This window comes from Jatropha curcas, chromosome 6 (genome assembly GCF_041381405.1).
Source record: "Jatropha curcas cultivar XTBG-Jc1 chromosome 6, XTBG_Jcur_1.0, whole genome shotgun sequence".
Lineage (NCBI taxonomy): Eukaryota > Viridiplantae > Streptophyta > Magnoliopsida > Malpighiales > Euphorbiaceae > Jatropha > Jatropha curcas.
Window position 1 is genome coordinate 27,595,266 of NC_143156.1, and position 11,772 is coordinate 27,607,037.

The 11,772-nt window shown below is 30.2% G+C and overlaps 2 protein-coding genes and 2 non-coding genes across 4 annotated transcripts; 2 read left to right on the forward strand and 2 right to left on the reverse strand.

Annotated features, from left to right (window-relative positions):
* Nucleotides 1–1,762: 1,762 nt before the first annotated feature.
* Nucleotides 1,763–1,835, forward strand: TRNAK-UUU (transfer RNA lysine (anticodon UUU)). Its single transcript has one exon. It is a non-coding gene; the product is annotated as a tRNA-Lys (tRNA).
* Nucleotides 1,836–2,000: 165 nt separating this feature from the next.
* On the forward strand, nucleotides 2,001–2,073 carry TRNAK-UUU (transfer RNA lysine (anticodon UUU)). Its single transcript has one exon. It is a non-coding gene; the product is annotated as a tRNA-Lys (tRNA).
* A 1,129-nt stretch (nucleotides 2,074–3,202) lies between these two features.
* Nucleotides 3,203–4,411, reverse strand: LOC105647744 (uncharacterized). Its single transcript, XM_012233947.4, has one exon. It carries the CDS (start codon nucleotides 4,235–4,237, stop codon nucleotides 3,455–3,457), a length of 783 nt encoding a protein of 260 aa, XP_012089337.1. The 5' UTR covers nucleotides 4,238–4,411; the 3' UTR covers nucleotides 3,203–3,454.
* Nucleotides 4,412–6,244: 1,833 nt separating this feature from the next.
* Nucleotides 6,245–7,265, reverse strand: LOC105649450 (uncharacterized). Its single transcript, XM_012236094.4, has one exon. It carries the CDS (start codon nucleotides 7,177–7,179, stop codon nucleotides 6,403–6,405), a length of 777 nt encoding a protein of 258 aa, XP_012091484.2. The 5' UTR covers nucleotides 7,180–7,265; the 3' UTR covers nucleotides 6,245–6,402.
* Nucleotides 7,266–11,772: the final 4,507 nt, after the last annotated feature.

An 11,772-nucleotide genomic window follows, 5' to 3' on the forward strand; every position in this document is an offset into this window, starting at 1 on the left:
GTTTTAATTAGTGAAATAATTTGAGACCATAAGTTAATTGTTTTGTCCCCAAAAAGCAATAGAGTGAATGATTTGTTGTGAAAGGTGTAGGGATCATAGAGGTCCATAATTTATGATGTAACATTAAATTGTTTGTTATGTGCATCCAACATGTGGCACCTACTTAATTATTTCAATCTTTTTTACATTCTGTTCATCCCCTCCTCACTCAATACCTTTAATTCTTAAAGTAGATTGGACCATTCCTTTGGTTTAAAGGAAAAAAAAAACAAAAAAAAAAAAAAAACATTGTTTTGTCTCATTAATCTTAGCCCAAGAGATTTTGATTACCAAAATTGGTGGTACCAAACACTATTCTCTCACTATTATTGTCTTTACTCTTTACTTATGGGCTAAGACTTTAATGGGCATTTTTTTTTTTTGAGGGATCAATGTTACAAATTTATAATTATTATTATAAATTCATACTTTTCAATTTTTCATTCTAAATAAGACTAAACAATATAAATTTTGAATTTTGAATTATCTATAATGTTAAAAATAAATTTTAAAAGCAAATGATGTATAGTCGAAATGATTAGAACTAAGGTTTTGGAAATCAAACTTCTATCTTCTCATCATTTAACTTGTGATTTCTTCTTTTTATTGTCCGGATTGCCTTTTAATGGATTTATAATATAATTTTTAATACTAATATTTAAAATTATTGCATAAATCTACTTAAATTCTCATAAAAAAATATTTTTGATAAATGTAGATGTAGTGGAATGGATGATGAGCTATGATAAATCATGGATTGGTCCCACATGCATATATACATAAACAATTATTTAGAAGTTAATATTTCATAGGAAAATTGAATATGTGGTCCAACAATTAATCATCTTTGACAGCAAAAGTCACTGCTTCTATGGTAAAGAGAGGTCCTATCTTCCTTTTAGGCCTCGCATTTCTTTCGTAAAAGTAAAGTTACACCGTAACGCAGTTGGTAATATAGATTGAATAAGTAGGAAAAGTTTTCGGATTCACTCTTAACTATAATAAAGTAAAAGGGAAGGAATATATTTTTTCCTGTGCTTCACTCCTATGTGTCAAAGAAAGACTTGCACATGAAAGCCAATCACATCAATCCATTAATTCCATAGAATAAGTGATAATAATGCAAAACATCATCTTCCTCAATGTCAACCCTAAATTTAAATAAAAAAGAATCTGTGATACCATTTGACTATCTCTAATCATTTATGAGATTTTCTGGCTCAATTGGTTCTTTCCTAACATTCCTACAAACCTAAGGAAAAAATTGGCTTGATTTCATGAAAGTGACAAGCTATTTCTGGCCATTGAGCCTCTAATAAGTTAAGAAAATTATGACATTGTAAATAATGAATTGACGTAGAATTTCAACTTCTCATTTTACAGAATTATATTAGAGCTTTTCTTGTGTTTGCAGAGAAAATATATTGAAGACGCCGCCACCACCACCATCAAGCTCTAGTAGTACAACTAGTTCTACACCAAATCCAAACATAAAAAAATAATTGAGAATTTATTAAAAATTATATCATCATGTTTTAAGTTGCCAAGTTGGATTGAGTTGAGGAAGGAAATAAGTTCTGAAATTTGGTGACTTTACAAGTCAAATTTTCTATACACCTTAGTTTAGTTATTTATAATAGCCCCGTCACTAATTAGGCATTAGTAGTCGCTAGTAGTTTAGTAGCTAATGGCTGATAGTCGAAAATTGTTGTATATATACATTGCCGTCTTAGCTCAGCTGGTAGAGCGCATGGCTTTTAACCATGTGGTCGTGGGTTCAATTCCCACAGATGGCGCCAATTATATAATATTCTGATTTAAAAGTACACATAGATAGATTTTGTCAAGCTAAGTTTCGATTAGTTTACGAGCAGTTGCAATTTACATTATTCGGATTATATGCACATTTTCCTAATCGTTAGTCTCTGATTAATGTTGAATAATTGTAGTGTACGTACATTGCCGTCTTAGCTCAGCCGGTAGAGCGCATGGCTTTTAATCATGTGGTCGTGGGTTCGATTCCCACAGACGGCGCAACTTACATTACTTTATTTTGATAAAATTATAGGTGATAATTTACATTATTTTCTATTTTTAATATGTTATGTAGAAAATTTTCATAATAATATTTAATATTAATTTATCATTTTTGGTAACTATAAATAATTGGATCTCAAGAAAATATTAGTTTGAAGAAAAATATTATTAGTAATAATTTTTTTAAGATTAAAATAGTTTAAATATATAATAAAATGGAATCAATTAACAGCTTACAAGAAAAATTTCAGAATAAAGTTTTTTTCAATTGCGAATTGATTTATACTCTATTATCTATTAATGAATTATTGGTCAAAATCTTAGATTCACAAACTTTTTTTTAATATAGCTTAAAGTTTTAGAATGCATTTACATTTTTTCTAGAAAAAAAAAAAAAAAAAAAGAGAGTAAAGAATACATTTACATGTCATTCTCTTTAAATGTTCAATTGTTTCCAAAGAATGTGTAACCCATATTTATTTTACAACCCACCAGTCAAAAGTCTATATTAGAGTAACCAGCTAACCATGCGCTGCCATATGCAGCGTGGTAGAGTTTTCCTATCCGGCCCAATAATTGTATAACTTGTAAATACCCAGTGAGGCCCGCAGCCCATCGTAATGGGCCCCAATCCAAATATCTTAGTCAATGTTCTTTCTTTCAAGGAATGTAATAAAATATTTTATAAATTTTAATTTAAAATTACTTCATAAATAGTTATTTAGGCATAACTTAAAAATTAAATCAAATTAAAATTCATTTACATAAACAAATGGAAATTTTTAACTTGAACTCTTTACTGAAAATAATACTTCTATTATTCAATGCTTAAAATTTAGCTCTTAATTTTTCAATATTTAAAATTTTAATTGTGTTTATCTCATAATATTATTTGTAACATATTTTCATGTTTTAGGTTTGTGTTATGTTATTTGTAATTAATTGTATCCTTTTCTTGTATTCTATTTTTATTTCCCTTGGGTGGTATGTATATACAAATAATATTGATCGATTTGTCCTTATTGATTATACTAGATTAAGTAGATTTGAGAGTATATAAAAAATGAATTCTATATTAAAATATATATAAAAAATAAAAAAAATTTAGAAATAAATAAATATTAGATATACCAAAAACTTTCATTCACAATTCCAATTTTGTAATTGTTTGGAACTCTTCAAAGAACTACAAAAGAACATATTCAAAAAGAAATAATAATAATAAACTACTATATGCGCAGATAATTAAATCGAACAAGAATAAAATTAAAGATGAAAGAGCAAATGCAAATGCTCATTCTCTTGCAAGAGCTTCGTCTCTCCATGCTAGCTGTCAAGTTTACGACCAAATTCCGAACTCCAAGGCTCCCAGACCGAATTAAATTTGGAAGAGAATATGAGCAAGAGAAGCAACAAGAGCAGTAAACCCAGTAATTGGCTCTCCAAAAATGGCAGAAAGAATAAGCTTCATAACTAGTATTGCCATTTTCCATCCATTTCTTGAGCTCTTTCTCTTCTGCTCCACTATTTCTGTACTACTACTGCTAGAAACTGTGCTTTGCAGTGCCAAATCATTTTCTTTACTTACTTCATCACTTTCTTTGTTATCACCATTAAAATAGCTATTTTGCCAATTCTCATAAACCATTTCCTTCAGACAAGCTACGTGAAAGCAATAGGTCTCAGTCTCACAGCTAAAGACATAACACAAGCCCTTGGGACCTTTTCTTGAATTGATCCTGAAATGGCATTTTCGGCATTTTAGTGAACTCTTTTTCTTGAGTTGTAATTTCACACCTTCGCGATCTAAGGTTTCTGGGAGCTTAGCGCAATGAGGGTGCATGTCATATTTTTCACAAGAACATTGATACACGTACCCTTTTATATCCAATCCACAAACATCACAATCTCTTCCTTCATCGGGTGTTATTTGAGATTTGTCGTAAAACTCAAAACGACAATCGTTGAAAAAATGGAGGTAAGTAGGAGATGTTGGAATTGCACATTCTCTATGGATTGAAAACCTGTTGCAAGTTTCACACTGGTAGCATATGCCAAAACCAAGCTCTTTGCACCCATCGCAGAAATAAGGTGCTGGAGGACGTTTTAGTTTAAGTGGATGTTGGTGGCCAGAATATTGTATTTCAAGAACAGATGACATGTCGCTTTAATTCCTGCAAGCAAATGAAAACGGAAATAAATAAACCTTGATGTTTTAAAATGGAAGAAAAGCTATATATATAGTAACGAGTAATATAAAGGCTTTGAGAAGGTTTTGAAATGTGAGAAATAGGGCTGAATTGGTAACAAGAATGAACTTATTTACAGACTTTGTTTAAGCAAACAGACAAAGGAGAGGCAGTTAATTAGAATATCATTTGAAAAGACCCAAAGTTTCATTAAATTCTTTATTTCTTTTTCTTTTTCTTTTCTTTTCTTTTCTTTTTTTTTTTTTTTTTTTTTTTTTTTTTGGTAAATAGACAAGAAAGTTTCTTAGAGAATCATGACCAATTACTTCCTAGAAGGAACACTTGGTTCTTGGTCAACAAGTTATTAACTGATAAAGTGATTACTCTATGTAAGTGATTACTTTATGTCTTTTGAATGGAGACAAAATTATTCTTGAATCCAATTTTCAATATATATTCCAAAAATGTTAATCATGTGGTGGTCTGATTAGTCTTCTCACTTATGACTTGCAATTATTTTTACTAATTTAGTTAGCCAAGGAGAGAGGTACTCCTGTTGTAACATGGTCTATATTAGCCATTGTTTATATGGAGGGTTTTTGAGTGTAATAAGGTATGGCAAATGAATATAAATTTGAATTTTCGAATTATAAAATATGTATGTTGAGTTTATAAGCTTATTTATGAATTAAACCAATGAAAAATAAGTTTAAAAGATTTATATTAATTCATGTGAAACTAGGAAAATTTCCCTAGCCTTGTGCTATAGGTTTGAAGTATTTGTAATATTCTTATATTATTTTGTGTTAGTTGAAGATGTCCATTTCATGTTAATTTCAAGTTGAGTTCTATTTTATTGCCTGCCTGTAACTTATAATTTCTTATCCCTTGTTTTTTTCTGAATTGCAAATTAATTCTTTGTATATGTATAATATAACATGTATAGAAAGTTTCAGTTAAACTTTATATATGTAACATGATATTTTGAAAATTTTAATAATGTAGCAATTATGTTAGATTACGCGCTTCCGTACACCATTCTTTAAAAACTTGTTATTTGGGACATAAGTAACTAATTAGGTGGTGCCCACACGCTAAGCATCAGCATCCACTCCTTATTGTTGAACTATAGACATAAATATTATATCTTTCTGACAAAAAAACAAAAAAAAAAAAAAAAGAAGAAAAGAATACATCTACATGTCATTCTCTTTAAATGTTCAATTGTTTCAAAAGAATGTGTAACCCATATTTATTTTACAACCCACCAGTCAAAGTCCATATTAGAGTAACCAACTAACCATGCGCTGCCATATGCAGCGTGGTAGAATTTTCCTATCCGGCCCAATAATTGCAAAACTTGTAAATACCCAGTGAGGCTTGCGGCCCATCGTAATGGGCCCCATTCCAAATATCTTAGTCAATGTTCTTTCTTTCAAGGAATGTAATAAAATATTTTATAAATTTTTATTTAAAATTACTTGATAAATAGTTATTTAGGCATAACTTAAAAATTAAATCAAATTAAAATTCATTTACATTAATAAATGGAAATTTTTAACTTGAACTCTTTACTGAAAACAATACTTCTATCATTTAATGCTTAAAATTTAGCTCTTAATTTTTCAATATTTAAAATTTTAATTGTGTTCATATCATAATATTATTTGTAACATATTTTCATGTTTTAGGTTTGTGTTATGTTATTTGTAATTAATTATATCATTTTCTTGTATTCTATTTTTATTTCCCTTGGGTGGTATGTATATACAAATAATATTGATCGATTTGTCCTTATTGATATTATACTAGATTAAGGAGATTTGAGAGTATATGAAAAATGAATTCTGTATTAAAATATATTAAAAATAAAAAATTTAGAAATAAATAAATATTATGTATACCAAAAACTCTCATTCACAATTCCAATTTTGTAATTATTTGGAACTCTTCAAAGAGTTACAAAAGAACATATTCAAAAGGAAATAATAATAATAAACTACGATATGCGCAGACAACTAAATCGAACAAGAACAAAATTAAAGATGGAAGAGCAAATTCAAATGCTAGCTGCGTCTCTCCATGCTAGCTTTCAAGTTTACGACCAAATTGCGAACTCCAAGACTCCCAGACCAAATTAAATATGGAAGAGAATATGAGCAATAGTAGCAATAAGAGCAGTAAACCCAGTAATTGGCTCTCCAAAAATGGCAGAAAGAATAAGTTTCAGAACTACTATTGCCATTTTCCATCCATTTCTTGAGCTTTTTCTCTTCTGCTCTACTATTTCTGTACTAGTACTGCTAGAACCTGTGTTTTGCAGTGCCAAATCATTTGCTTTACTTACTTCATCACTTTCTTTGTTATCACCATTAAAATAGCTATTTTGCCAATTCTCATAAACCATTTCCTTCAGACAAGCTACGTGAAAGCAATAGGTCTCACAGCTAGAGACATAACACAAGCCCTTAGGACCTTTTCCTGAATTGATCCTGAAATGACATTTTTGGCATTTTAGTGAACTCTTTTTCTTGAGTTGTAATTTCACACCTTCGCCATCTAGGGTTTCTGGAAGCTTAGCGCAGTGAGGGTGCATGTCATATTTTTTACAAGAACATTGATACACGAACCCTTTTATATCCAATCCACAAACATCACAATCTCTTCCTTTATCGGGTGTTATTTGAGATTTGTCGTAAAACTCAAAACGACAATCGTCGAAAAACTGGAGGTAAGTAGGAGATGTTGGAATTGCACATTCTCTATGGATTGAAAAATGGTTGCATGTTTCACATTGGTAGCATATGTCAAAACCAAGCTCTTTGCACCCATCGCAGCGATAAGGTGCTGGAGGAGGTTTTAGTTTAAGTGGATGTTGGTGGCCAGGATATTGTATTTCAAGAACAGACGACATGTCGCTTTAATTCCTGCAAGCAAATGAAAAAGGAAATAAATAAACCTTGATGTTTTAAAATGGAAGAAAAGCTATATATATTAACGACTAACGAGTAATGTAAAGGCTTTGAGAAGGTTTTGAAACATGAGAGATAGGGCTGAATTGGTAACATAAATGACCTTATTTATAGACTTTGTTTAAGCAAACAGACAAAAGAGAGGCAGTTAATGAGCATATCATTTGAAAAGGCCCGAAAGTTTCTTGATTTCTTTATTTCATTTTCTTTTTCCTTTTTTTTTTTTTTTTTTTTTTTGGTAAATAGACAGAAAGTTTCTTAGAGATTCATGGTCAATTACTTACTAGAAGGAACATCTGGTTCTTGGTCAAGTAGTTATTAACTTATAAAGTGATTACTTTGTCTTTTGGACGGAGATTGAATTGATCTTGAATCCAATTTTCAATATATATCCCAAAAATATCAATTAGATAGTGGTCTGATGGGTCTTCTCATTTATGTGAAGGATGAAATATCGAAAGAACTCACAATTATTTTTACCAATTTAGTGAGCTAAGGAGAAAGGTATCTCCTGTTGTAACATGGCCTATATTAGCCATTGTTTATATGGAGGATTTTTTAGTGTAATAAGGTATGATAAAGGAATATAAATTTGAATTTTTCAAATTATAAGGTATGTACTTTGAGTTTACGAGCTTATTCATGAATTAATTGAATGAAAAATAAGTTTAAAAGATTTATATTAATTCATGTGAAACTAGGAAAATTTGCTAGCGTGTTTCCCTAGCCGTGTGCTATAGGTTTGAAGTATTTATAATATTCTTATATTATTTTGTGTTAGTTGAAAGATGTCCATTTCATGTTGATTTCAAGTCGAGTTATAATTTCTTATCCCTTTTTTGTCTGAATTGCAAATTAATTCCTTTGTATATGTAAAATATAATATGCATAGGAAGTTTCAATTAAACTTTGTATATGTAATATATGATATTTTGAAAATTTCAATAATGTAGCAATTATGTTAGGTTACCTGCTTGGGGATACCATTCTTAAAAACTTGTTATTTGGGACAGAATTAACTAATTAAGTGGTGCCCACACGCTAAGCATCAGCTTCCACTCGTTATTATTGAACTATAGACATAAATACTATATCTTCTAACCAAAAAAAAAAAAAGTTTCTTAGTATTCATTAATAAAAAAGTAAAATTAAGATTAAAATTTATACGTAATTAAGAGGAAATGTCTCTATTTTTAGGCTTTAGCCTTCTTTTTTATATAAAAAAAAAAAGGTCGATCATCAATGGTTGATCATGATGATTGATGAGTTACAATGTAAGAATGGTCGGACAGGACAATGCATGAAAAGTTGGAAATTAACCTCCCCTTCCAGTTTAAGTAACATTTTAATTAAATTAAACATCATAGAGTTTATCCAAAATTTCCAGTCTGCTTCTAAATTTGTTCTAACTTACTGTGCATATATAATTGGAAGACAATGTCATAAAAAAAATGACAATTTTATAACTACCCATATGAAAGAGGTCAAACCGGATATTCCTGGATTCGTTTTCCAGTCTTCCTGGCAAAAGAGCTTTCTGGTATGCCATGCTTGCCAATTCCAGGCACTTCGAAAGCTGGAACCTGATAGGAAAAACTAAGCATGTCTGCTCTTGAAACTCCACCAATTAAATCAAATCAAATCAAATCAAATCCATCATTTTTGCAAATGGAAGAAAGCCAAGTAACCTTTCACTTCTCCGAGCCTGGATACTATTATCCCATCACCTATTTGAGAAGTCTGATACACTTTGGATAATTTGGCATTCATAACTTTTATGGTCAACATCTTCCAATTGGTATTCCACCCCTTATACACAGCCCAGACTTCTTCAGGACGGCAATGGTGAAGTCACCTTATATTTTTTTGAATGGCCAAGGTTTTCGCCCCTGCTCCAGGTAAATTTTGTAGCAAGATTTGGTTGTTCTTTCTGTACTTGACTCGGTAGCAGAAAAGACTAAAATGAGATTACCATATTTCTGATCATCATATATCCTAATTTATGCCTACAAACAGAATACAATAGGTACAAATTGCAATAGCTTACGAACAAAAACAACTTGTTTAATTTAGTTGTTTCTTGAGCTTTTGCTCCCAAAAAACAAAAAAAAAATTTGTTTTATTATACCTCGAAAGCCTCGAGCAAAACCAAGCAGATCCTAATTCTAAAGCGACTCGGTACCATAGATTTCTTTAATGGATTACAACGGTAACTCTGGTGCCGTTGATGGCTTTTCTGCTTTGTCAACGGAAGGTAAAACCGGAAGAGGCTCCATCCCAGATGTTCAAACCCCAGGAAACTCAAAGCCCATTATGCTGTAATTTGAATGGAATTGAAGATAAAGGTTTAGGTATCTGCGGTTTTAAGAGATTTGGAAAAGTTTTCTTATTTTGAGCTCCGTTGCATAATTTCCTAACAATTTCCGCATTTTGCCGGCAACGGCGAGCCTTGAGCTTCGCCGACCTTACTTCTATTATAATTATAATCATAACTATAACGCATTCCTCATCTCAATATACTCTTTTGGGGGATCCAAATTATTGAATCCCTGACCATGTGGTCGTGGGTTCACAGATGGCGCCAATTATATAATATTCTGATTTAAAAGTACACATATATAGATTTTATCAAGTTAAGCAGTTGCAATTTACAGTATTCGGATTATATGCACATTATGCTAAGAGTTAGTCACCAATTAATAGGGGATAATTAAAAGCTTACATTTCGTCTTAGCTCAGCCACTAGAGCACATGGCTGTTAACCATGTGGCCGTGGGTTCGATTGCTATAGACGGCGCAACTTACATTACATTATTATGATAAAAATATAGTTGATAATTTACATTATTTTCTATTTTTAATATGTTATGTAGAAAATTTCATAATAATATTTAATATTAATTTATTATTTTTAGTAACTATAAATAATTTCATCTCAAGAAAATATTAGTTTAAAGAAAAAAATTTTTAGTCATAATTTTTCTAAAATTAAAATAGTTTAAATATATAATAAAATGGAATCAATTAACAGCTCATAAGAAAAATTTCAGAATAAAATTTTTTTTAATTGCCAATTGATTGATACTCTATTATCTATTAATGAATTATTGGTCAAAATCTTAGATTCACAAACTCTTTTTTTAATATGGTTTAAAAGTTTTAGAATGCATTTACATTTTTTTCTAGAAAAAAAAAAAAAAAAAAAGAGAGAAAAGAATACATTTACATGTCATTCTCTTTAAATGTTCAATTGTTTCAAAAGAATGTGTAACCCATATTTATTTTACAACCCACCGTCAAAGTCCATATTAGGGTAACCAACTAACCATGCGCTGCCATATGCAGCGTGGTAGAGTTTTCCTATCCGGCCCAATAATTGCATAACTTGTAAATACCCAGTGAGGCTCGCACCCCATCGTAATGGGCCCCAATCCAAATATCTTAGTCAATGTTCTTTCTTTCAAGGAATGTAATAAAATATTTTATAAATTTTAATTTAAAATTACTTGATAAATAGTTATTTAGGCATAACTTAAAAATTAAATCAAATTAAAATTCATTTAAATTAATAAATGGAAATTTTTAACTTGAAATCTTTATTGAAAATAATACTTCTATTGTTTAATGCTTAAAATTTAGCTCTTAATTTTTCAATATTTAAAATTTTAATTGTGTTTATCTCATAATATTATTTGTAACATATTTTCATGTTTTAGGTTTGTGTTATGTTATTTGTAATTAATTGTATCCTTTTGTTGTATTCTATTTTTATTTCCCTTGGGTGGTATGTATATACAAATAATATTGATCGATTTGTCCTTATTGATATTTTACTAGATTAAGTAGATTTGAGAGTGAAATATTTCGAATTTTTATTTTCGAAATTTTCAAATTTTTATTAAATCATAAATCTCGATTTTCAATTATATGAGCTATAAACACCAAATAATTTTAATTTAAGTCCAAAATTTTGGGAGTTGGGCCCAAACCCAAATATATTGTCGAAATTTTCGATTCGAGAACAGTTAAAAAAAAATTTCAAGAAATAATATAAAACTCCTGCCATTAATCTATTATATATATATTTATCCTAAAATCAAATATCATTACTATTAATATTTTTATGATTATTGAGTAAATGGAGAAAATGTTATGGAACCTAATTAAAATAATCAAATAAATCGAACCAGACCCGAAAATCAAATTGATTTTTCGAAAACCCCACAAATAACTTGAAAACCAGTGAAAAACCCGAGAATCAAGCGAAAATCGAGTCAAAGCATTGAATCAGACCAAACTGATTCGAATCAGACCGGAATGGTCTAGAAACTCCAAGATTTTTCTTTCTTTCTTTCTTTCTTTTTTTTTCTTTCTCTTCTTTTTCTCCTTCCGGGCGTGAGAGCCGGCGCGCGACAGCTCCTTCCTCTCCTTCCCGTTTGTCGGCCAAACGGCTATCTTCTCCGGCAAAAAATGACTCTAACCTCAAGAGCTCAGCGAGACAATCACTCCGGTGGCCTTGGTTTGTGCGATGAGAG